The following is a 27699-nucleotide window of genomic DNA, read 5'->3' on the forward strand; positions in this document are numbered from 1 at the left end:
AGAACAAATCATTTTCGTAGTCTCGGCAGCATTTTTCTTTGGCTCCAATACAAAAAGAATACAGTGTGTTTCTTAAACTCCATGGTGCAAAGTATTGTTCTTTGAGATTATGTACCAATTAGCGGCGGAAGTAAAGTGTAATTTGAAATGCAATCACAATTGAATATATGTGTAAATGTACCGAACTTATTTATTTGTACACCTAATAGATTATATTGTAATAAATCTCATGAGAGATTTCCTAATTAACCCTTGGCAGTTGAGGGGTAACCGAGAGAGAATCTCCACTAAAAATTGCTGTACCATTATTCACAATATTGTTTACATTATTAAATATGTTGGTATCTAATCAATTACTACACATTTAAGTATTCTATGGATTATTCTTGGTCGGAAGAATTAATTTTCACGTTACAATAGCTCCGACTGCAAAGGCTGAAAGAGAAACCGTACTGAAAATTTACAGCGTTACAAGCTGTACGGATTCGTTAACACTAAACGTACCGAGCTATAAAAGCAACAGGCACGTGGTTGTCTTATAAAAATGACAAGTATAAAATTTACACTTTGCGCGGTTCTCATTATAATATGTGCTCTAATAAAGATATTCAATACATCATTTCTTATAAAAGCATCTTTACAATTTGATTATTTGCGAAATAAAAGAATCTAGAACCGGTCATTAAACCGGTCGTGATACGTTTAGTGTTACCGCTGGAATGCAAGAGAAGCTATCGAACTGTGATCTGCTCGCAGAGGATGCAGTCGGGTCCTGACGCTTTCGATTCGTGAGACTCAGCTTCCGCTTTCCCGGGATCCAACTGGAAAGTTTCAGGGTTGGACCTCGCGTTAGACCGACGTTAGGCGAACGTAAGTACGCGATCTTGTGGCCGACCGAGATGCAACAGCGACACGGTTCGCTTCGCGTACACTAGCCTCTCGCGAACGGAAGAAAAGGAGAGTGGCCGGGCGAAGGAGAAGGAGAGAAGAGATCCCGGGCGAGAGAAGCGATCTCTTCGCCTTTCCTCTTCTTCTTTCTTGCTCTTGGTAGCAGAGGTCGTCGAAGCGGAGTCTCGAGGCGGAAGACCGACCGCTCGACCGTCCGACCGATCGACCGAGCGGACGAGCCGAGCCGAGCGGAGCTGGAACGGGACGGACCGTGTCGGGAGTCGGGTCTGGGACCGGGCCGGCTAGGCGAGCAGGCTTCGAGCAGCCGAGTAGGCAGGCCGATGTACGCGCAACTTATACAACCACGGATTCCCTCGAATATATCGAGAGACGAACGAAGACGGAGAAAGACGAAGGAGAAGAAGACAAAGAGAGAGAGAGAGAGATACGGCGACTCCTCGTTCTCGCGCACGAACCTTGACGCTAATGGCATGCATTACCGCTAATAATAGTTAGAGGGGGACAGGGAGAGCCGAGAAAAGGAGAGGGATAGAATCGGAGATAAACGCGAACGAGTCGATGGAACGAGAAAAGAAAGAGAAGAAAGAGAGAAGAGAGAGAAGGAGAAAAAGAGAAAGGAGACACGCCGAGCGCGCGAGCCATCGGAAAAATTGACGCGTAATTACGGCCGGCTCGATAGAAGCGACTGCTCGATCTCGCTTCCTGCTCCCTTCCCGAGATTCGTCCTCGTCGTTCGAGGATCGCGAGCAGAATCTCTCGTGAATCTCTCTACGATCGAGGCCGAATTTCCCGGATTCGTGATTCTTTCGAAACTCTGCGACGGTCTGCGACCCAGACCAAGCGGAGAAAAGATTTTCGCAGAGTTTCGAGTAAACAGCCGCCTGCCGATAATCCGTATCGTTCCCTACCGTGTCGCCTAGCCTCGTCGAGCCTCGCCGTGTCTTCCCGTGTCTCGCGGAGATAACGCCGCTCGCGCTCGCGCGGAACTTGTACGCCGAGCGATAATCGAGATTACTTGCAGAGTTCCTCGAGCGGGTAAAGACGCGAGAGAGAGAAGGAACACGCCGAAACAGAGGGGAGCCGCTACCCATTGCCAATATCCAATCGCCAATACCGTTACCATTACCGTGTGCAGCGCGAATATCGCTGTTGCACCGTCGCGCATCGCGTCGATGACCCTTGCCGCTCCTTTGCGCCGATAGTTGAGTTTATTCGCCCTCTCGTTCATGACGTTCTATCGAGATGCGCAAAAATGCCTGGGAAACGATTCGCAAGTTTTCGAGCCATTCACCGCCTGCTTTTCTACGTTGAAGTTTCTTTTCGCTCGCCATAGCATTCTTCCGCACGGTTCTTCTCCGAGCGATCGGAAAACAACGAGACACAGAATTAGTTGTCTTGGACGATGTTCGCACCTTTTACGAAGAAGATGCCTCGTCGTCGAAGGAAATTTTGCGGAACGAGAGGACGATTATCCTTCTCTCTGTGTACTGCTATTCTGATGTTAACCCTTGTGTAGTCAACCAAAATGTATAGATTATTTAAAACCTTTCTGTATTTAACATGTTATTGCACAAATTCTCATTATAAGACTATAAATTAATATATTAGCGAGTGAAGAATGGACTCGGAGAGATTTTGTAATATTTTGCCCGGTTGACTACACAAGGGTTAACCTGTACAGGGGTGTAATTGGATCCCATACATTTTTCGAACAAATGAAGGAAAAAATTCGTGAAATTTTATTGATTTTTCAAAGATAAGAGTATGCAATATTTCGAAAAATTTGAAACATCGCAGATAGCACGCCTAGAAAACCTTTGGGAAATTTCCATTTGTCAACTTCTTATTTTCGTTGTTATCAGCCAGAGAGACGGTTAAAATTGTTCATGAACGACGAGGGGTGCGTCTCGAACGTTAATTCGAATTATGTATCGCGACGCGATAAACGTATCTCGTTGGAAGGCCAGACCCGGTAGATTCGGAAGGTTATCTAGGACAATGGTCCACGATGGTCCAGAACGATGGTGTCCCTCAGCGGGATTGACTCCATAGGAAGATGCGAACAGCGAGTAGGCGGGTAGGGAACGAGTGCGATTACCGGTGGTGAACCGCGACTTTGCCGGAAAAGATTCGAGGTAGGAGAGAATCTCTTTGCGTTCGGCCCGCGATAAATCGAACCAGGCGTTGCTTCGAGAGACGGGTTTCCTTCCAACCTCTACGGTGTCTCTCGATGTCGGTTCCGCCCATCGGTGATTTATACGCGGCCGAGATATACTGCCGAGCACCCAGCATACGCATCCACCCACTACCCTGCGCACCAAGGATACCCGAAATACGTAAGGAGGAATACCTACCGAGGGTTGGAAGACTAAACCGTGCGCGCGCACCGGAAACCTTCAGAAAAATTCGTCCTGCGTGGTCTCGATGCATCGATGCTGCAGGCACCGATCGGTCCACGTACGTGTACACGTACGAGTTACACGAACGCATTTAACCAGACTACGACAGATTGTTGTCGTAGCGTCGAAAAAATTTTCAGGCCCATGTTCTCGAGATTCCTAAACTAGATTGTTGTGTATTTTAAGGGAGTGTTCTCGTTTCTCCAATGATCCAAAGACCAACTTTATTTCATTCTCTTCGAGCGGAGTTGGGCAACAATTTAATCAACGATTGACGAATTTCTACGTCAATCGTTAATCGCAACTAACAATTAATCTCCTACTTTAGTCGTTAATTGCGGTTAACGATTAAATACCTATTAATCGTTAATTGCGATTATTGATTACATTCCTTGCAACTGTAATCGTCAATCGGATAATTGATTAATGTCAAAACTGTATGAATTTTTGGTGCGATATATTTCTGTCAATTCTCCATCTCCGCTCTCTGTCTCTATCTCCCTCTTTATTACAATTTACGGATAGCCGATCGCCGATTTTTCGACGATTTCTTCTTTCAATTCACGATTGACGATTTCTTCTTTCAATCAACGATTGACGATTAACTTCATCGATCGATTGAATCAATCGCCGATTTTTCAATGATTACTCTTTTAATCGTACACATTAATCAATCAATCTTGATTAAGATTTTAATATCGATTAATGCCCAACTCTGTCTTCAAGTATAAGCGTTCTCAGGGAGGAGCGAAATTGAACCTGCGAAATTAGCTAATATCGGTAAAACGTTGAACGATCACACTGTTTCCGCATTGATTGGAATTTTTGATTGTCTCGTGTCTCGATCGGTTGGTTCGATTCGGAAGTTTCCCAGAAGACAGAGGGCGAGGTGAAGAATGAGAGAGAGAGAGAGAGAGAGAGAGAGAGAGAGAGAGAGCGAGGGAGCAAGTTTCCACGGACGCCTGGTAACGCGATAGATTGGACGTAATTAGGGGCTTAATAAAATTCGCTGGCAATCTAGGAGGAAGCGGCTTGCCGCCCGAGGCGGATTCGTTCCACGACTAGGGCCTGGTTACTCGTAACAAACCGCAGACACCCTGACCGGCCTCGAGCGCATTGTGTGCGTGCGGGCGGTCGCGCGATTGTGCGAGTGCGACCTACGACTGCGAATGCGAATGCGAGCGCTCGCGTCATTCGCGCAGACCGCGATATAACCTAATAGAATTATTTTCCAAGTACGAGGGGTCGCGCGGCTCCCCCAGGAAGCGACAGCAGCCGCAACAGCCGCAACAGCAGGGGTCGCAACCTAGAGGCATAAGGGATGTCGCCCCGTGCTCCGATACACCCTCCGCTCCCTCGCCACTTTGCTCGTTCCGTGGTTTTACGGGCAGAGATAATAACCACCATCGAACAAATAAATAACGTTGAATCCGGGAGCTTTCCGCGGATTTTCGACTACCTTCCTCGCGAGAACAGACAACCAGACATCTTAGCGCGTGCGTTAGGAGAACCGGCGCGATTCTCAGCGTACAATTTCTTCGACCGCGGCTAGTTAGCTAGAATGATCGTGCACCTTCGGACAATTTCGATCCGCGACTGCTACGACGACCTTTCTTCCCGGCTACCATCTGCTTCGCGTCACCTGCGATATCGCGTTTCTTTCGCTGCGCTGAGCTGCCGATGTACACCCCCGTTCAGAAGTTATCGCGAAGAATCGCTATCGGACACTATCTCGTTGAACGCGTTTGCATCGTTAGTATACATGTGCACAGTTGTTCTTGATCGAGGTTACTTTTCGAGTTTAATACTGATTTTCTATTCTGCGAGGTGTAGTGCGCATCGAGGCGCATTCAACGACTTGCAACAACCACCACCTCCGCACGACTACAAACGAACAGAGTCGGATTTTCGAAAATGTCTCGAAGTCGATGAGAATCGGATGAAGGACAATAATATTCTCCTAATCGCTATCGTCGCGAACGACTACACGTATCTGCGACGAAAACTTCTAGAACGACTCGTTGCTTCGCCAGGGATTGTTCCCGATGATGCCGAGTCTGTCGTCGACTATTCGCTCCTTCTAGATCGTCTCGACGAAGAGGAACCAGATCGTCTAGTCGCTCGATTAAGATCGCGAATTGCTACCGTTGGTTTCCGGTGCGCGTGCAACACCGTGCCAAACACAGCAAATGCCACGGAAAACAATAAACATCTTAAAAATAACACGGCATACCGCATCAATTTGTAGAAAATCAAAATGCACGATGACTTTATGAATTTTTACACTTTTTCCGAAAGATAGAAGGATCAAAGAAAAGGCCCAGCGAAGATTGGAGAGCCAAAACGTGATATTTAACCCTTTGCACTCGGAGCTATTATAACTGGAAAATTGAACATCTCTTCCGATCTAGAATTTTTCCATTCCCCATGATTTTTGAAATACTATGGATATGAAATTGGTATGATACCTCATACAATAGCTAAATGTTTAGTAATTGATTGGATGCCGATATATTTAATAACGTAAACAACATTTTGAATAATGGTACGGCAATTTTTAGTGGCGCCTCAGAAGGGACTCGATATATTCTCATAAGATTAATAATCCTATGTCAATCTTTGATCACGATTACTCCACAATATTAACCATAGTCAACCTGGAAACATTGTCTGCTCGCAGAAGAGTATCCGACCAGAGCTTTATTTTTAATTTAATTAATAACCATATAGATTGTACCTCTCTCCTTATGCAAATCAATTTTTACGCACCTGAACGTGCTTTGAGATCTCGAGCAGGTTTTCAAACACGTAAATGCAAATCTACATATGGATTAACAAATCCTATAAATCGAATTATTGCGAATTCCAACACTCTATATAATAGTATTGACTATTTTAATGGGTCGTTGCAAACTTTCAAAAAAAAATTACGCAGGATTAACTCATATAATATCAGTACCTTTATACCAATAGTTTTTTTTTTCTTTCTTTTATGCATGTCCTTTCTTAGTAATTTATGTTAAGTCTTTATTCTATTGTAAGTCTTTATTCTATTGTAAATGGACCTCGATCCGTGCATAATAAATAATAATAATAATAATAATAATATTCGAGTACTCGAATTTCGAGTCGAGTCATTACTCGGTCTGTCAGCCGAGTCGAACATTTGATTTTTCCAAGCTACTTGAAATCGACGAACTGTTTGACAAAAATGCGAGCTACTTGAAAAAATCAAACGCTCGACCCGGCTCGAACAATCGAATCGAGTTTAGCTCAGCCCGTAAATTACGGGTACTCGCACACCCCTAGTTAAAACACTGTATCTCGGAGATATCGTGACCAAGTTCGGCACGGAAAAACCCGCAATATTTCGGAGTCGTTTTAGGCCAGAGGAGTTGGCCCATCGCGCGGTGTAGCGAGGTGTTGCGCGGCCCGTCAAAGAACCGCTCGAAAACGAAACGTTCCCGTTCTCATTCCCGTTTCCGTCCTCGTTCTCCTTTCCGTCGCGTCGCCGTCGAGTCGTGCCGAAAATGGCATTGCTCTCGCGAGCGCCGGAGAAAGCAATTTCTGGATCGCAGCGGCGCGAAGAGAAGATACTTCCTGGCTATAAAGTATGCGCGTTATTTTCTCGGCGAGTTATCTTGCAGGGAGGGTGAGAAAGGCGCGAAGCGAGGGTGGACAACCCTTTGTCGCGCGGGCAAAGTATCTTCGCGACGTTTACGTTCTCGCGCGTCCCGCTTTGACAATCGCCGGAAGAGACGAGGGAGCCTTTAAAATTGGCGTCTGCCGCGCCCGGGCGATAAACTCGATTTCGCCAGACAACCAGAAGATACGAGTTCCGGGCGCGGCTCGATCGGACGCGCGCCTAACTCTCGAAGCGTTCGGACAACCCTCCCCGAGACCTTTCAAAACCTCTCGAAACTCGGAAGAAACGAAAAGAAGATGAAAGGGGCTGCGAGAGACGACGCGTCTCGTTGCGACTCGACTCGACCCGACGCGACGCGGAACGAGCAGAGCCGGAAGAAAACCGGAGAAGATGGATAGGCGAAGAGGGTGGGAGGAAGAGAGGAAGAGAACGGGAGAGGTCGCGCGGGAACGAGAATGGTTGTAGAGCGCGCTGCAGGCGAGGCCTGACATTTGGTTACTGACATTTTCACCCCGGGGTTGACGGCGGGCAACCCTTTGGCGTTACCCGCGCTCAATCACTCCATTGTCTCGAGCGGCGCTCGTTTTATGCTCGCGTCAACGCTTCATTATGGGGCCCCGGGTCCGGTCGACTTGGCTTCTATAGCCCACGTGCTCGGCACATTGTCTATCCCAAGAATATATTACGCGCCCACGCGATCCACCGCGCGCGCACCGTGTCGTCTATCGTCTCTCACCTTCGTCTATCCTTCTCCCTCTCTTTCTTCCCCTTTGTCTCTGTCCGCCCATCGAAACGTTGCTCGCGCACGAAAGACGCAGGATCGACGAAACATCCAGAAGAATTTTTCGAAACATTGTTCCGTGCGTGCCGGCTCGAAAAGCCGTTCCGGTGCAGCACGTTGCAACGATTTCCGCTATTAATTGGTACGTGAAGTCGCGCGCTTCTGTTCAATTAATTGCCGGGGGTGCCGATCGAGCGCCGCCCTCGTAATAGACATTGTTGTCGCATTGTTTACGGTAACCAGCAAATTTATCGAGGGACCGCGACCGAAACGCCGCGTGCCACAGCGGGCCATAACGTGGCATAGTGTAGCGCAATTCCTCTCGAGACCACCCTGCTTTCTCTTGTATGCTCCGCGGTAAATAATTTACACTTTTTTTTACATTACTTTATTTCCAATGACATCGTTCTAGAGATGTGCGAACACCCGAAAAATGTGGCGAACCCGACCTCGGAACGAGTCGGAAACTATTTCGGGTCTCGAAAATGTCGGCATTTCCGGGAGTTTCGGGAAACCGAGCAACATTTCGTAACTTGGTATTCAGGCTTGTTAAATATGACTAGACTGCGGATCTTTATGCATTTATGAATATTTATGTTGGGTAAAACATAAAGCAGTAAAAGATTGGAAAAATTTAAGAGCGTTGTAATATTTTTGTTAATGTAACAAAGTCATTAGGGGATGAAATCAATTTTTGTTTTACTTCTGCTTCCCACAATTAATACAGAACATTTTTATTTTGCATAAAGATCCGCAGTCGAAATATAACTATGGCTCCAAATTTTGTTATTTTTAAAGGATTCTCAACTTCAGTATGTAATAATGAAACTAAAGATGATGTGGCATAAAAAACTCTTTTTCTAGCAAAACAGAGTTTTAATTCGCAGAGCACGAACGTATCAACATAAACAAAAAATTCTCGTTCCACGCGTCCCAACATTTTCGGGTTTCCGCACACCTCTGGTGACAAGCGTTGCAACGGTTTAACGAAAGCGGCGGGAACAACGATCTCGCTTATCCGGCGCAGAGGGAAAACGTATGCGACGCGGAACGCAGCAGAATACCTGATAATCCCGTGTCGAGAATAAATGCCGTAAACGCGCGGATTACCGGGCGTTCGCTGGTCGGTCACGGCTTCGCGAGCCTGCCAAAAGGTCGAAACTTTGGGAGCGGTTCGCAAGGAGCAAAGCACGAAAGGTCGTGGGCATATCGGTAGTTCGCATCCGACTTTCGTTTATGGAAAATGTAGAAAATCCTGGAGGACTATACTCGTTTTTTATCAGGACTGTCGTGCGTTTAGATTTCCCCGATTTGTCATAGTTTTTAGCGGGTTCGGGATCGTCGAAGGTAATTTTCTACAATAATCTGGATATTTTCATGTTTGCTTTTCTTACCATCGAATTGATTGTAAATTAAGTTGTATTGAGAATCGTCTTCATAGCTCATCATAACATATTGGGTTGGCAAGGAAGTGATTTCGGTATTTTAAGGTGAAATGAAACTGAATTTCTTTATTCGAGTGATGAACTTTAATCAATAAAATATTTTCTTTGTTTATTGTTTTTGGCAAAAGATCATCGAACAAATGGGGGAATCTCTTATTCATGAAAGTTCATTGCTTGAATCAAAAAATTGGGCTCGATAGAAGAGTTTCTTTCCTGAGAACGTAGTGTATGATAAATCATAAGTACAATAGTTTTATTTTTTTATTTCGTTACAGCTACATATACCTGTGGTTTTAACACTAAACCTACCGAGGCTTAAAAGTAACTGGTACATGTTCCCTTATAAAAACGACAAGATTGATTTCATTTAGACTTTGTGCAGCTCCTATTGTAGTATGTGCTCCAGTAAAAATATCTATACAATCATTTCTTATGAAATTATTTTTATTATATCAATAATCGTAAAATAAAAAATCTGGAACCGGTCATTTTGATCGGTGATGGTAGCTTTAGTGTTATGGAAGAACGTCGCATGTCACATATACTCTCACTTTCATATTGCCGTTCAAAGTTTTGATGCGTACGAATTGAACACGGGACATCGGTCATCGGAGCCTTTCGAATTTGTTTTCATGGCCTTTTTTTCTGGTAAATGCGTAAATCCTGTACTCTAAAGCTCAATTAATGCACAAACTCAAATTTTTAAAAACTTTTTTTAACATGCGGCGCTTTTCCTTACAACCAGAGATACGTTCTAACCTAGGAGGCGTTTCAAAGCGCTCGGGTTTCTGTCACAAATGCCCAGGGTTGTAACTCTCTCTCTCTCTCTGTCCTAGATCAGTGATTTCACAGACTTCAGTGTTAGTCTTTCCCGATCTGACGTCGGCCCCTATCCGAACTCGCACCTCGCGATCACAGGTAGATCGAGGATTCGCAGGTACAGCGAAGGTCAAGTTCCTGGCCGCAGAAGCTCCCCTTCTTCTCTCACGACTCCTGTTCCTGTTCCTGTTCACGTTTCTGTTCGAGTCGCAGTTCCTGTTGCTCTCTTTCTCTCTCGCATCGACCGTTTAGTCGTCCGTGACCGTTCCCGCGAAACGGAAGAATAGGCGGACTCGTTTCGGCGCGTCTCTTTCCTTCCCTCGCATTGGACCGGGTCGATCCTTCTTCTGGATCGTCGCACCTTCTCTGCGGCGCGGCGCGCGTAACACCGTGGACCGGTTTCAAGAACAGCCTCGGGGGCTAAATGTCAACAACGGCGTAACGGCCCGGTTAGAGGATTACCCCCGGTCTCTGGCCTCGCCGCACAACGCCGCGCAACACCGCATCGGACGCGCCTCGCCTCGTGTCGTCGAGGGTAACGCCAGACAAAAGGTCGTGCACTTTTCGCGCGTCATAATCCGTTCGAGAGGGTTCGCGCGGCCACTCTCTCTGCACGATTCTCCTCGAGCATCGGTATCGAGGCTCCCGTCGACGCGACGCCGCGTCAATCTCGACGGAAAGTCGTCGCGAACGAGAAATTCGGCGTCGTCTTATCACGACGCTAAAGCAAATCGTTATACGTATCCGGCAATCGATTCGGTATCGAACATTTCATACCGCGTGGGTCGCACACGCCCAACGTCGGACCTTCCGTTCGAGTCATTTCAAATAGTCCCTATTAAACGCTGGGATACATACTACGCCGTGCTGCGACGATAGTTTGTCGAGATAAAGGTTTTCTGTTCCTTTATCTCGGCAATTACGATCTTGCGCGAAATGTAAATATTCCGAATATCGATTCCGGGAACGTATGGTGTCATTAGAACGATTCGTGCGACTCGAGAGGGAAGCATCGAACAATGCAAGGACAAAATACGCTACTATTTTCTCGCTTCTCGAACAGGATGGGCAAAAAGGCGAAAGAACAAGGGAAGGGTTCGGTCTCGGGCCCGAGTTTGGGTTAGCCGGTTGTCAGACTCGAAGGCTCGACGTTTAGCCCCGAATACCTTAATGGGATTGGCATTGTCGTCGTTGACGCGACAATATAGGTCCTAAACGGGCGCTTATAGGTGTCGCCGGTGCCATAAGCAGCAGCTGCGAACTGCTGGTGCGAGGCACGCGCGTCGCGTTGTTTCGATGCGTACCAGCGATACGGCCGAGGTGCTTCCGATCCCCAAACACAAGCTTTGTTACGGTAATCAGCGTGTTTCCTCGAATCTCGCGGTGACGTATTTTCTCTAATTTCCGCGCAAATTTCGAAATCTGTGAACATCCGAAGAAGACGGTCGTCGCTGTTCGCGCGACATTTTCCGACGTCGCGGTACCCGTCCGTTTCCTCCGAGCGGAAATCAGAGGCGCCGACGAGTACATCAAACCGTTGATTACCGTCGCGAGGGCGATTCCGTGAACATACGGCCGGGAATCCTCGGTAGATTCCGGTAATTACACGAGCCAGCAGCTGTCTCGTACCATTAAAGAAAGTTTTTCTCTGAAACCCCTTCGTTACCACGGACGAGATGTCTCGCATTTTCCATTATAATGCGAGATTCGATTGCGAGGCATCTCGTCGTTGACTGTAGCATCGCTGTAAGTAAATTTCTTTTGTTTTGATTTTATTGCTACGATATCGGGTGCCTCATACTCGTTATTTCCGACTGTTCTCCGTCGACGACGAAACGCGCGTCGCAAACTTTCTCTCGTCTAATTGTACATAAGTACGAGATTATAGTGGACCAAACATAGTCGATCATCGGATTTGGCATTTAGTTGGTACAGTAAGGAGCGTTGAACAGAATAAATTGTTATACCTATGTTAACACTAAACCTACCGAGCACTAAAAGCGATTAAAATGTTTTACCTTGTAATTTAAATGAAAATTAATTTTTTTGAAATACCACGTTTTTAGAACGGACTAAAAAGTATCAAATAATTTTTCCTAGCCCCATACAGATTTCTAACCCCGTACTTTGTGATTGTGAAGTTTTAATAGCTATGGAAATACTTGTAAGATTTAAAACGGGAAACGTAAGGAGCGTAGAGAGTAGCTGCCGTTGAGAAAACTCGCACAACAATTCATATCATTTGCAGTGGAATAAAATTGTTAGTGATTTAGGTGAACATGCCTCAATTATCTATTGCATGCGCCCCACGTTTTCGCTTTAAATCTTACAAGTATTTTCATAGCTATTCAAAATTCACAATCACAAATTTTCAGGACTATCTATACGAGGTTAGGAATCTGTATGGAGCTAGGAAAAATTATATTACACTTTTTAGTCCGTTTTAAAAATGTGGTATGTTTTAAAAATTTATTTTTATTTAAAAAATGATTTTCTGCTTTTTAGTCTTGTGTGTGTGAAATTTTTCAATCGATTTTAAACATTTTGATGAGATTATAACTATAACAGAGACATTTCAGACGGTATTGCGACCGCGTCATATCGAAAACAAACGTCGTGGTAAAATGTCAAAGGTAAAGATTCACGGAGAATCTCGGTATAACTGTTCTTTCGCTTGGCAAATAAACATTATAGTATAATAATACGCAGTAACTTTGCAAACACCGCACGGAGTTCGAACGCACACTGAGCTCCTTCGGTGCGAAGCGGGTCAGTGGAGTGTGAATGAGGCAAAGTGGGAACGTGTAGTGGAGTAGGGAGCGCTGTCGCGCGGAGTGGGGATCGCTGAACGCGATCACGCACTACCGAGCGTCGCACGGGGAGGTGTATCAGTTAAATTTAATAGTTTATATCTCCTAAACGCATAGGCTTTTTTAAAAATTTTTTAAAAATATTGCATTGTCATCCAGTCCTGAGCTATGTTTAAAATTTCAAGTCTCTGGCTCATCGTGAGTTAGTTTAAAATCAATAGCAAAATTTGTACCGAACAGACAAACAAACAGACCGACAAGAAAGCGAGCTGATAAAAACGTGGTAAAAATGACAAGGCTCTATTTAGATTTGGTGCAACGTTTTATTACATTATATGCTTGGATAAAGAAATCGATCGAATCAATTTGCATGTAAACAACTTCATAATTTAAATAATTGAGAAGTGGAAAATATTAAACCGGTTATTTGACCGGCCACGGTGGGTTTAGTGTTAAAGTCGAGCAATCAGAGTAAGTAGGAGATTATAGTGGAACGGCGAGGTGAGCGTAGAGCTGTGCGGTGATTTTTGTTTCCATGTGCACCGCTATTCTCTCGTCACCGCTCCACTATGTACATACAGTCGCACTTAATTACATTGGTTGATTTTGCCATCACCTCATCGCTATCTTCGATCTTCGCCGCTGCACTATATCCGCACCCTAACCGTGCCATTCGTTTACTTGAAAAGTAGGTTCTCCGATCCCGCATCGCTCGCATTGATCAAAAACCGAATGAACTTTCCGTGGCAATTTACCGGTTGGCTCGTCGACGAACGATACCCAGACTATCGCCTCGAATCCGCGAATCCGCGGATTCGTCTCAGAAGACGCGATCGATTTGTTCCCGGCTTGACGCGACGCGACTCGGCTCGGGGATCGGCTTACCTTGCGTTCTTTCGCGATAATCCGGGGCGGTTTTAGGAATCGACGAGGCGAAGGGGAGAGGAGTCTCGCGAGCGAGCGTTTCGGTGCTCGCGCGTACAAATAAGGCGACCAGAAAGGAAAGGCGAGGTGGGGAGAGTAGTGGAGCGGAGAGAAGAGGAGAGACACGGAGAGGGATCACGACGGTGCTCGACACAAAGCATCCCCCAAACACCCTTTCGGAGTCGGAGGTGACGTCACCGACAATGGAAGGTCGAGCTGTGATTAAAGATCGAGAGACTCCGTAAAAACTCCTTGAAAAGTGTTGGAAGGAAGAGTCTGGGATGGAGCGGCGCGGCGGCGGTGGAGACGGTGAAGACGACGGTGGGGCCGGGTGGGGCAGGAGGGCGGGCAGACCTACCGGCGTGAAATATTGCCTCCGCGGCACCCGACAGCTATATGACGTTTCCGAAGGGCATGAAAGAATCCCCGCCACCGTCTTTCTCTTCGCTCCTCGCCTTCGTTCGTCGCCTCGCTTCGTCTTTCCGCTCGGTTCGCTCGGTTCGCTCCGTTCCATCGCCGTGAGGACACCGAACTACCCTCTTCCCTCGCGAACCGTCTTCGGTTCGTTTCCTTTCCGCGCGGAAACTTTTAACGGAACGCACGCACGAAGCTGCATCGTGTACGATTAATCCCTCGCGGTCCACGGCGAAACAGAACGGAAATACGAAAGGAACGACGCGTCGCGTAAACGAAGAAGCTTCGTCGATACGCGGTCATGAAATTCGCGGATCGTCCGCTCGCGAGAATACGTTCGGATCGGCGTCGATACGACTACGACGAGGACAAACACTGCGCCGCGCCAGAGGGGAGTCGGTGCGGTTTAAAATCGGTCAATTTACGGTGACGATGGTCAACGAGGCGCCAGAGCATTTAGCCGGTTGACGCTTGCGGAACGGAGCGGCCTGTCTGGGCCGGGACAAGACGAGACGAGTCGAGACGAAATGAGACGAAACGAGACGGGACGCGATGGGGTAGGAGAAATCGTGATCGAGTGGCGAAGGGGAAAGGGATCGAGGAGCAGAAACGCCACTCAACGGCATTATTCGAATTGATGCGGTGAATTGGTGCTGACGACATCGGAGAGCCAATCCGACGGTTTGTTTATTGGTCGCGCGTTGGCGGATTCCTTGCGGTTTGCTTTAATTGAACCCTCGTCGATCGTAAACGAAACTAATGTGTATTCTCTTATGCGAGCCATCGAACCGGTCGATGAAAAATCCCCGTGTCGAACGAACAAAGGTCTCTACGCCGTGACCACAGTCTACTCTTTGTGTTGTCGCGTCGCGTCTCGTCGCTTCACTTCGGCGCGCCGCGCCGAGGCGATAGAAGCTATCGTCGAATTCCTTCGGGACCGCCACGTGCGCGTAATAGCCCATTACGCGTACGCATGGGAATAACGCGATTTGCATTCCTAGAAGGGACCTCGTGGTCCGCGGAGGGCTAGCAACCAGAAGGAACGGGGGGACGAACTCCAGAGATAGCTAGGTTGATCGACAACCAAAGCGAGGCGGTCGTAATATGTACTGGAATTTTGTAAAATACATTTGTCATTGATTAACCCTTATCTTATGTAGTCAACCAAAATGTATAGATTATTTAAAACCTTTCTGTATTTACATTACACATTATTTACACTAATTTACACAAATTCTCATTATAAGACTTTAAATTAATATATTAGCGGGTAATGAATGGACATTCAGAGAAATTTTGTAATATTTTTTAGAGAAACATTAGCAAATTGTTGAAAGAAATACGGTAAATGGGTACCCGGTTGACTACGCAAGGGTTTAAGCGGCAAACGCGTGCTACATGTATAATGGACATTCGAAATCGCGTGTACGAAATCTCATTTTAATTGCTGGAGAATATCGTGCACATTCGACGATTGGTGTCGATCGAGTGTCGCGAGAGTAGTCTCGAAAACCGCATAATCTGGGGTTAGATTGCGCGCACAGCGTCCTAGGAGGGTTCGGGGCGCGTCGATGACGAGAGAGCGAGGCGACGGCGTATTATCCGCCGCGTGGGTGACAAAACAATGGTGAGCAGCAAAGCGAAGGAAGGCGGAAGGTTTCACGCGTTGCCGGTGTGCCGGTGCGGTGGGGTGAAATCAAGGGATACCCCGTATGATTAGTCCGACATTTGCACGGGCAGCGTCTCTCCAGTTGGCACGCATTCCAATGGCTCCCCGAGCAGAGCAGAACGGAGAAGAGCAGAGGAGAGAGCAGGAGTCGACTCTAGTCTCATTCGACTGCGTGTCTGGTTGCCCGAGGGCGGTTTTCGCGGCAACCCCGGTCGGTCGTCCCTTAAAATGCTCCTCTTCCGACGGCAGCCGGCCGACAGCCGTTCTCGCGAACCTTGATTACAAACTTTTTAACCGCAACGCGCGCTTTTAACCATTAACGCGAACGTCGCCTCGTGTCGCGTCGCGAGGATATTTCGGCGCGGAAGCGTGTCTTCAAAATTCCAGAATAAGGGCACGGATATAGTGGAGCGGCGAAGATCGAGGATAGCAAGGATTTGATGAGAAAATAGTGGCGCACGTGGAAACAAAAATCACCGCACAGCTCTTCTCTAGGGTAAACTTTACTTTACCGGACTCAAAATTAGTACCTTTCTCCTACGAATTATGATGTATTTGGTATGTAATGCAGTAGATTTGTATCCGGCGCGGATTCAGATCCAAGTTTCGATCCTCTAGGATCGATAGTTGAGGAGCTATGATCGCTTAAAGTTGAGCATTTTTGACAGGTAAGGGCGCCGCCATATTGGTTTGTAGTGACGACCGCGAGCCGCTTACCTTGCTGCCCCACTTCGACCTAATCCTAATCAAATCAGTAAGCGACGTGAGACTGTCACTACAAACCAATATGGCGGCGCCCTTACCTGTCAAGAAACTGGAAATATACTCAACTTTAAGCGACCATAACTCCTCAACTATTGATCCTGGATGATCGAAACTTCGATCTGCATCCAATCTGGGTACAAATCTACTGGATTACATACCAAATACATTATAATTCGTAAGAGAAAGCAGTCCTCCTCTGCGCTACGCATACCTAGCCGCTCCACTATACTCTCGTATTAAACCTAGTACGTTCGCTCTCGCAACCCTCGCGATGGATCAGACCGAGGATCTTTACTTTTGTCGGAATATGAGCTTTTCACACTGCGCCACGACAATGGCCAATGAGGAGGCGCCTTGTTCCTTGTGGTTCCTTTTTTTTCGATGCCAGCGATAGTCAGCTTGACCTCTGACCAGGCAACCAACTTTCGTAAAAAGGAAAATATACTTTCTCTTTCAGTATTAAGATACAGATGCGTTATTCTTAATAACTTTCCACATCGATCACAAGAGACAGCAGCAAATTTCTTTCGATGCTTTTCATAAATGGATCACGATGTCGCCATATCATCGCATGTTGGAACACCGTTCTAAAAGATTTTCCCCGATTCTGTTTCAGACGCGTGCGGATTGTCGGACGTGGCCCACATCGAGTCCCTTCAAGAGAAGTCGCAGTGCGCCCTGGAGGAGTACTGCAGGACACAGTATCCGAACCAGCCGACGAGGTTCGGCAAGCTGTTGCTGCGGTTGCCGTCGCTGAGGACGGTGTCGTCGCAAGTGATCGAGCAGCTGTTCTTCGTCCGGTTGGTCGGGAAGACGCCGATCGAGACGCTGATCAGGGACATGCTGTTGAGCGGCAGCAGTTTCAACTGGCCGTACATGTCCACGATGTGACATTCTGTCTGGCGACAGCTAGCTTCCGCGTAATACTGTCGCTCTCCGTCTCGTTCCGCGGCCCGACCGAGCTGCGACCGTCGAGCATCGTTCCGCAAGCGAGTTCGGAGCCGAGATCGGCCGAAATCTAGGAAACCGTGCGTTGCGGCCGCGAGACAGAACGAACGAGAAAGGAAGGGTTCGTTCGCTGTTCGCGTAGAAATCGACGACGATCGGACGGACGAATCTCGAAGACCAACGAACCGATCGCGACTATTTTTTAGACGAGTTCGGAAGCTGTATTTCGAGCGCGAATCGGCGCGCAGTCGAGCGCGAGGCGAAGGGTCGAAGGGAATCGAGCGGTGTCGTTAACCACACGGGTAAAAGGTGCGCGAGAGGGTCGAGCGAAAAGTGGGCGGAGGATGACGAGACGCGTGACGGAGAAACGGGTTCGAAAGAAAAGAAGGGCGGAGTGAACGGAACGGAAGATGCGCGATAAAGACGTCGCTCGCTCGACCGGCCGAATCGAACCCCGGGCCGAGTCGAGCAGGCGCCAACGACCGGCATCTCGACCTCGGGTCCGAAAATCGACCGTCGCGGCTCGATCTCTTTCTGGCGAACCGATCGCGCGCTCGCCCAGTGGCCCACGAGGCGACAGCTCGCTGCATTTTCTCGTCGATTACGCGAGCAAACGAGCAGACGGGACAGAGCGAGACGAGAACGAGACCGCGAACAAGAAAAAGGAACGAGACCGAAAGAAGGGACAACGGAAGGTCGTCGCGCGAAGAAATCATAAATTAGCATTTGTAATCGACGGCGTTGGATCTGGAAGATCTTTCGTCGGTAATCTCGCATCGATCTCCGCGTCGTGTAATTGCCGCTAGTCGAGTCATGCCGAAACTCTTAGTCATTCGTCTCGACGTCTCGTTCTCCGCGTGCGTGCCCGCGTTCTCAAGAATTTCTGTTTCTCTCTTTCTCTCTCCTCTCTCTCTCCCCCCCCCCTTTCCCACCACTGTCCCCTCTCGTCCATCCTATTCCAAGCGCGAAGCCGTTTCGAATCGGTCGATTCGTCGCCGACTTTAACACGATACGTCGCTTTCGAAGAAACTGTCCCGTATCGCCGTCCGTCTCGTCCTCTCTTCCGTCTCGTTTCGTTATTTCGTATCGATCTGTTCATTTCTCTTTTCCGAAATCTTTCCTTGCGCCGTATCCGCAAGATTACGTCGTCGTCCGCGAACCGACGCTGCTTCGTTGTTACTTCGTTTCGTATTATTATGTAGAATGTTATTGGGCCGAGCCTTCTGTGTTTTTCTTCCCTCCGTTCGTACTACTCGCGTGGACGACGATACGAGCGCTATCGAGAGCCGAGAAGATGGCAGTTCACTCTATCACTCTATCACGGTGGAATAACCTCCGTGAATGGATACACGGAATCGAAGTACAATACCGGGAATGTTCAAGTTGCAAGGGATCGGACGGAACCCGACCCGTCGGCTTCACGACTCTCGATGGCGCGCGAGCGAATGCGTAAAAAGGCAGGATAGAGAGCCGAACGGTCGCGTTATTTATCAGAGAATTATTTTGTTTTACCGCGCTCGGGACGATCGTCGATTTTCGGACGAAGAGCGCGGAACGTGGTCTTCGCCGACGAGACGCTCGACGAGGCTAGATCGTTCGACGGAGGCGCTGGTGTTCCTTCGTTCGCGATACGCTCGCGACGCAAGTTTGAAATATTCTTCGAAACGTTATAAAAAAAAAGATAGGGTCTAGGCGCGCACTCACCGGTGGACGCGGTGTAGCCGGAGACTCTCGGAGACTGCGTGACGACGCGCGGGTAAACATATATTTTTCTTTCGGGAGCGTAGGTTTGTATCTACTTGTAGGAAGCGACTGGTCGCCCGTCGCTCGTCGCTCGGTCTCCGGGGGGGAGTTCTCTGTTCGGCGGAACAGCGTAATCGCGGAATCGCGCGGAGTCGGCGAACGCAATGTGATATAGAAATATACGCGCGTACAAGCGCGTGCCGAGAAAACTAGAATCCGGTTTTCCGAGACGGTGCTTTTTTTTACTCTATAAATACTGTACAATATACCTCCGAAGACGGTGCGTTGTATAGCGTTGTACGAGAAAAGGACGACGGATCGTGTAAGAGAAGCGGAAAAACACTACGTTTGAATACTACGTTACGATAAATGTGGCAATGTCGAGCTAGTTACTTAGAGAACCACTTAGGGGTATATGGGATATTTCTAATATTTTTAAGCAGCGATCGTTTGCGAGGAGACTGCGTCCGCGTATCACTGCGAGGGGCGCGACGTCGACCCGATTCGATCCGATCCGATCCGATCGAAGCGAATCGTTAGTCGCAATCGAACGCGTTCGATTATACATATAGGACAGGACCGGAAACGAGCGCGCCGCGTACCAGTCGAACGAACTTCGCGATCGAGACGACGATCGCTCCTCGTACCGAACAATTGTATTATATCGAGCGCGAATCGTGTTATCGTTGGATGTACGTAGGCCGAAAAGATATCTATACAAAGTTATGTATAAAGGTGCGAAACCATTTTTGTATAAAACGTGTACATAATTAATATATACATATATTATATATATAAATACAAATATAAATACGACTATGATAACTCTACAAGTACGAATACGAATTTGAATACACGGAGCTGCGAACGCAGAAATTGAGCTGGAGTTGGATGACGAGAATGAAGAGGAATTACAGAGAACGCAGAATCGCGAGGAACAAATAGTTTCCGGTAAGTACGCGTAGAAAGGATCTGGCAGGACTCTCGTTCCGGTGTCCCGGAAAGGGTACCAGTTACACTGTTCCCGCGATTCATGTGACTTTCGGCTATGCCAGGGGTCGGCAACCTGCGGCTCTTTGGATGTAAAGCTGCGGCTCTTTAGTTCCATACGCAAATATTATTTATTTTATAAAAAAGAAACATTTAAAAATCGTTCTGAATCGATTAACGAGGATTAGGCACCGATTCTATCTCTCAGCCACTTGTACTCTCTTTTCACCGCACCCCTGCCCCGTGACACGCGTCGTCACTGTCGTCAGTCCGTCGGAAGCTCTCGAATGACGCTGTCGTCGGATTTTTCTATGTAGGTTTTAATTCGCTTTCGACGCAAGACAATTTGGCGTCTTCACCAGTGCTTTGGCTGTGACGTATAGTTTGTTGTTTCAAGTAAAAGAGTTACAAGCGAATTATCTTCTCAAAGTTATGTATGTATCATACATATATACAATATACATATATATTATCTAATTTGTTGTGAAAAACACTACTTATATATGAATAAATAGATATTTTTTCTTATGAATAAATAGATTAGTTTTTTCATTCAAAAAACTTTATTTATGCGAGTACTATTTATTGTCAGCAAGAAAAAATTTTCTGGCTCTTTAAAAACTTTGAAATTTTGTAAATTGTAATTTTTGACTCTCTTCCGACTCAAAAGGTTGCCGACCCCTGGGCTATGCGGATGATGTGACTTATTTATCCCCACTACTAGGGGGTTCCCCCTTGGGCGGTCGATCGCGCTACAGAGAAATTACGGTAGTGGGGTGTTTAAATTGGGTTTTATGATACTCGATGTATCATTCTCAGGTATGGAATAGCATTAGTACAATACAACAATTTCCCGCTTAGCACCGTTGTTTACCCAGGATCGTCGTTTACGCTTGGAGAAGTTATCCAAGAAATCTATGTTCGGCACACACACACACGTAAAAAAAACGTAGTACCATTTCGTTTCCTGAACACTGTATATTTTCTCGTAAGCAAACGATCGCAAACCAACAGTTCATGTTGCCAAATTCAGTGTGATAAACATAAATATATACTTTTGTTCGGGTAGCTCCCATCTCTACAGAGGGAGACACCGAGAGAAGACAAACGGGACCAATTTTTTTTCTCGTACCCTGCTCGCTTGGAAGTCGGGGGATTCCTGCACGAGCGTGTTTCAACATAAACAATCGCCGAGCGAATTTTCCCGACACGCGACAGTGATTTCTGGCCGAAGCGGCTCGGCTCGACGCGACAACGACGGGCGACGGCTGCGTCTGGGAGCGCGACCCCGCGTGCCCTCGCTCCCTCGTTTCATCCATCCTCCACCCTCCGCGAGGAACGCGACTCGTTTCTCCTTTCGATTCTCTCCTCCTCTTCGAGACTGGCCGCGCCCCTCTACCGATCTGTTCGCCTAATCTTCCGCTTCTCGCGAGTTCGTCGTGCAGCGATAACAACCGTTACCTATCAAGCCGAAGCTGGTTGATACAGCGATAACCAAAACTGCCGATCAAGCATACTCGATCATCGAATCTGGCAATCTGTTGGTATAGCAAGGACCATTGAGCAGAGCGGACTTCGAAGAGGCTGTTGTAACTGGACCGCGGATGTTTATGGAATTTTCAATTTTCGTAGGCAAATTTTAAAGAAAGTGGGATTAAATAAAAAATTATTTTCAATGGTAGTAGCCTTCGTAGATCTTTTTCTTTTGTTCGATTGTTTTACGTCGCTTCTTCAACTGCTATGGTTATTAAGCGACTTATTAAGCCTTTGTATAGATCTGGAATAAATAAAAATCGTACGTAATTCCATCGAATTTTACGTTCTAGATTTCTTTGCAAGTTTTCAGATGCCATAAATGCAAAAATGAGTAAGTATGAGAAATACGAAACTGTGAAGACATCAAACGAATTTAAGTATGCTATTACATTATCATCGACTTGTTCAGATTATTGAAAGAAGGAATACATTTTCATTTAATTTCACTTCCCAACGATTGAATTGGAAAGTCTTAGTCTAGTTATAACTATGTATACTTATATGTTAAAGTGGAGCCAGCAGCGTAAAGCAGGTGAATAGTAGATGCAGTAGCGCGTTGTAACTAGTTGGGGTCTTGGGCAAAGTAGAATTTCGGGGCCCCTAACCCCAACTAAATAACTTTATGAGGAAAACGTAGAATTTGGATCTTGGTTCGGGGTCCCCTTTTGCTTGGATCCATTTGCCCAAGTTGCCATAAATTAAGAGCGTAACGTCGACAACATGTTCGTTTGAACATAATGGTCGTCGACAACCCGCGGTGGACAGCGGGTAACGGCTCTAACGGCCACGGATCGAGATATTTGTCGAAGTTTCCGCACCGTCGGATCGGTTTGTCGCGGTCGTTGGTTCGCGTTGGTTGTCTGCGGTAAACAGCGTTGCGAGTCGCCGCGAAATGCGCATAAATCGCGGATAAATCACGGCGTAGAGAAAGACGGACAGAGATAGAAATAGAGAGAGAGAGAAAAGGAGAGCGATACCGAGCTGGCGCGTACGGAAAGACAAAAACCGTAGGAGACGGGGGGCCGAGCGGGTCGCGCAAGATCGCGAGCGATGCCACCGGGCATGGGCGGCGAGAGCGGAGCGTCTCGCGCAGTCGGGCCAGAGCCGGATGCTTAGAATTTCGATAAATCTAGCTTGGCAGGCGAAACGAGGCAAGGGAGAAAGCGCGAGAGAGACCCGGAGAAGAGAAGAAGAGTTTTTTTCGGGCTCTCGATGCGTGATTTGGCCGGCGTTCAAACATTCCGCTTCTTTTCTCGACACGGTAAACGACGCTGGTTCGACCGGACGCGGACGAGAACGGTTCGCGTTTCACCGATCGAGCACGAATCGGGCTCGGGACGCGACACCTCGAAAAGAGAGCTCGCTAGAGTTCGGCGATCCGTCGCGCGGAAACGTTATCGGTGGGCTCACGTGTCACCGACCAGTGGGCCGAGGGCCATTTCCGGCGTGGAAAGTTTGCGGTCGCGGCCCCTCGAGTCGCGCGCCTCGCTAACGCTGGAAAACGGCGAAGGCCACAATCGGAAAGGAGATTTTGGAGCGGGTCCAGTTGCGCCCTCCCTTCGCCGAAACTTGCTGCTCTCAAATCGCCGTGTTTCTCCGCTTTATCGTTCCCGTAGAAGAGATATGGTCGCGGATCTTGGGTCCCGGCTTCGGCCTCTGTTTTCGGCCACCGCTTTGGATTCCCGTATCCCGTTCTGAACATCCGCCGTACATCGAATTCTATCGTATCTCGTCGACGTTACACGTCGCTCCGTTTCATGTTCGAGGTCGGTCAATCTACGCTTACAAAGACTCGTACGCGTTCGCCATTTATGGCTGGACGCAACGTCTGCGCTGAAATCGCTTGAAGGTCATTGTTTGGCATATTGTCGATCGAACAAAAAGATCGTACGTAGAAGAACGAAAATAAGTTTTTGAAACGAGCCGCGACACTCTTTCGAAAATTGTTTCTCGAAAAACGATAAGCATCGACCGCGTAATCTATCAACGTTTGTACGCTTATAAGGACTCCCATGATCGATGCGTTCGAACAGCTTCGATGATACGGTCATGCCCCGCGCCCGTGCCCGTTTCCGACGATCAAAGGGAACGCGCCCCGGTAAACCTCCCGAGCCTTCCGTTCCTTGATGAAGTAATGCGCGTTCGTTGTTGTTCAATTGGTATTTGCGACCCACGCATACATCGCAACGACTTTGTTCTTCCGCTCCGGCTTCCGTCGACGCGACGGACAGAAGAGTCTTCTTCGCGAACGATCTTCCGAACACGATTTCGAACACGGCGTATCGGGATTGAAAAGTTGTCGGTCGAGTCGTCGAAGGGCAGGAGAATCCATTCAACCCTCTCGATTTTTCTCGTCTCGTAATTTTATTATTTTTCTTCTTTTGTATTGCTCTTCGCGGCTGGATAGAACGTACCTGGAAGCACCTGCTATCCTTCGAAATGACAATGTCGACGGGTCGCTTCCAGCTTCGCGTGTCTTCTTGATAGCAGCAAAAAACCAGCGTATGTTCGCGACGTAACTAGCCTGCATGAAGTAGCGTCTCATTCGCGATTAGAGTGTCCGCGTGAACGGAACCACATTGGCGAAAAGCACAGCCACATCGAAACGGTTAAACGGATGCGATCGTTTGCTCGATAAGAGAAACGCACGTGTTAGAATTTCGGTTAAACTGTAGGTTTCGTTTACGCTTTCCAACTTTTATTTTCAGACACGACAGGACTTGCAGGGGCTAAGCGGCTCGCTCGCCGATAGTCTTGGTCCCTCTTTTTAAGTCAATCCGCCATAAACTGTTATAACTCTATCCAGCCGTCGTCTCGTTGGCTCCTAGTAATGGATACGTCGCGGATCGCTGATCGCGCGTCGCAGCGATGCTCGTGATAGTCGCGATGCTCGCGAGAAACAGCAGAGAAGGAACGGAAGTGGTCCCCCTTTCGTGTCGGGGTGACACGAAAGCTCGCGGCTAGTCGACCAGAAGACCAGCAGACCACCCGCGTCGCACCGCGAGAAACCCGAAAGAAAAGGAAAGAGAAGAATGGGGAAAGATTTTTGAACGCGCGCAGTACGTAGGTCGCGGCGCGTAAGCGAGAGGCGGAGCTATGGCTTCGAAGGGGTCAGAGGGCAGTACCAATCGCTGCCTCGTGATAACCACTCTCGCCGGCTACTCCCGATACATGGAACGACGGAACCATGGAGTCGCTACATGCTCGCTCGCACTTGCACTCGCACTCGCACTCGTGTTCGCATTCGTGCTCGTACTCGCGCGCGCGTGCACACATTTCCGACCTTTCGATCGCCTTCTTGCGAACTTTCAGCGCATCAAATTTTAGCTACTCCGTCTAGACTCCCTAAATCCAGCGAGGCCGTTCATTGGGAAAGAAGATTTCGTCCGTGGATTCTCCGAATTCAACAATTTCGTCATATTTCGAAAGATAGTAGTGAAGGAAAATAAGTTTTCAAAAATAAAAAATTTATTTTGGAATATAATGTACAATTTAATTATGTCTTGTCTTGTCTGTTACTAAATTTTTCTTGTTGAGCGGTTTTGAACCTTACGACTCCTCGATAAAATTTCCGCGTCTCCCTACCTTTTATTTTTTTAATAGATATGATAATATAGACACGTTTTGAAAGCTGTCTATGAAAATTAAGTTTTCATTCACAAATTTTGGTACCTCCTAGATTGGAAACCGCTGTTGTAGAGGAAACCATATGATTAGTCTGCAAATTAAATGAAAATCGTACTAGCTCGTAGCGTAACATTCCGTCGCTGATTTATACATATTGTATAAAGGTACGTGTCCATCTGAGAGTATAACTATCGCGAGTTACTCTCGAGAGTCAAATTCGTGAGTGTACACACGGTGTATTGAGAGTGCTAGCGGAAAGCTGCACGAAACATTCTCGGAGAGCAAACAGTCAGTTGAAACTCGTAAATGGACGCGTTCAATTTTTCCCTCGGCGAGCAACTACCAGCTATATCAGTGATTGGCAAACTCATTAGTCAAAAGAGCCAAATATCAGCAGTACAACGATTTAGATTTCTTTCGAGAGTCAAATTTCTTTTACAAGAACCCCGTTTTTAGAAGTCTGTTAAAACTAGGTACACTAAATAAAACTTGATATCATACTTTGTAATAATCTCATTTATTGATAAAAATAGAGTAGAAATTGCTCTTTATTTGAATTTAGATATAACACATTGACTGAGAGAGAGACTGAAAATTGTATTAAACTGCTATTAAATTAAAATAAAATAAATTAATTTTAAACACGTCATTCGTGGAAGAGCCGCACTCAAGTAGCCGAAGAACGACATTCGTATAGCTGAGAGTCTTCTATAATAGTTAGTTTTCTCTGCCGTTGTGTATACATATATTTATACATATACATAAATCGAACAATGGGCGGGAAAGTATGGTCGGACGCAGAAATCAGCGAATCCTTAATTTAAAAATATTTATACAATCTACACCGATTTTTCAATTTTTATTAAAGAATGAATTAACCAAATTATTATTATTATATATTGTTAAATATATAGAAATTAGAGTCCACGAGTAATATTGTTTGTAAAATATACTCATTAGTTAGATCCGACCACAAGTACTATCCATGGTTTAGACCAGCATGTTCTCGTTTTGGAATGTTTCTTCTTTTTATTTAATTACATTGCAACAATTGCAGCAAACTTTGGCGCATCCATTCTGTCCACGAGCATTCTTGTAACTAGACTGCGGATCTTGATGCATTTATGGCTTCTGAAAATTTTCAAGAAAAGGTGGAATGTAAGATTTGACAGAATTTAGTACAATTTTTATTGTTTTGAGATCTGCAAAGGCTACTACCACTGGAAATAAGATTGTGTTTTATTCTACTTTCCTAAAATTCGTCTACAGAAATTGAAAATTGCATAAACATCCGCAGTCTATTTATAACTAAAATTCATCTGAGAGCTACACTCGTGAAATTCAAATGGCCACATACCTCGGAGTTGGCTCTCACATCAATCTCCGAGAGCAAAAACTTTCTGAAATACTCTCAAATGGGCCCGCAATTTGAGAGTACTCTCGAGAGCAACTATCGGCAGAAACTGTCAGATGGACACGTACCTTTAGGTTGAATAGAATATAATTTAAAAATAGTCGCGCGAATTTAGGATAAAGATTAGAAATTTTTGAAAAATGAGACTCGTACCGTTCCGTCTTAGGAACAGAGTTTCATCGACGTGATTTCATTGGTCGAAGAGGCAGTCGGACGTTTCGAAACGACCCGTTATCAACGATTCGCGTCATCCTATGCGTTCGTTCGGCGAGATTTGTTCGGATCGCGACTAAAGAATTTCGTGTTTACGAAACGGATAGGCCGATAAATAGAGAGAAATGGAAAGCAGGGGCGCGCGCGCGTGTGTGCTCGTTCGCTTATTCGTTTATTTACGAAGATGTAAACGCAATTACCTATCGAGCGCGAAGAATCGCGGTAACAAGATTGGATCGCTTGAATTCGGTTTCGTCGCGCATCCAGGGCCGAACGATTTATCACCGGAATCAATCCAATCGCGTTTTCCGAGAGAGCAAAGCGTCTCAACGAACGACGCGTCACGGCTCTCGCATAATAGTTCGATTTGTACTCGTCGCTTTTCGAAAACGACGCGTCCTCCGGTTTTGTCGCGTATCGATTTCATTCCTCGTGCATTTTCCTACGTCGTGGTCGATCTTTCGAATACGGCAACCTTCAGGCCGATCGTAATAATTGTTTCGTGCCTCGCGACTCGAATTCGAGCCATCGTTTCCAAAACAAAATTGAATCACCTTCCAAATTCTGAAAAATTCTGAACAGATGCGGAACCATGGTGCCCGTGTGCGGAACATGTCTTGAAGATGTTTGAGGTTTTTGAATGAAAC

The 27699-nt window shown here is 46.8% G+C and overlaps 1 protein-coding gene and 1 long non-coding RNA gene across 3 annotated transcripts in view; one reads left to right on the forward strand and one right to left on the reverse strand.

Annotated features, from left to right (window-relative positions):
- The window catches only part of Svp (COUP transcription factor 2), an 85507-nt gene extending 65424 nt beyond the window's left edge, over positions 1-20083 (forward strand). For both annotated transcript variants that reach the window (XM_076444948.1, XM_076444940.1), the window contains one exon: positions 17198-20083. In XM_076444948.1, the coding sequence (XP_076301063.1) occupies positions 17198-17472 (275 nt within the window). In that variant the 3' untranslated portion in view covers positions 17473-20083. The remainder of the gene's footprint in view (positions 1-17197) is intronic.
- On the reverse strand, positions 17575-24801 carry LOC143219154 (uncharacterized). Its single transcript, XR_013011249.1, has 2 exons — positions 24213-24801; positions 17575-22039 (listed from the first exon to the last, which is right to left on the reverse strand). It is a non-coding gene; the product is annotated as an uncharacterized LOC143219154 (long non-coding RNA).
- Positions 24802-27699: the final 2898 nt, after the last annotated feature.

This window comes from Lasioglossum baleicum, chromosome 2 (genome assembly GCF_051020765.1).
Source record: "Lasioglossum baleicum chromosome 2, iyLasBale1, whole genome shotgun sequence".
Classification (NCBI taxonomy): Eukaryota; Metazoa; Arthropoda; class Insecta; order Hymenoptera; family Halictidae; genus Lasioglossum; species Lasioglossum baleicum.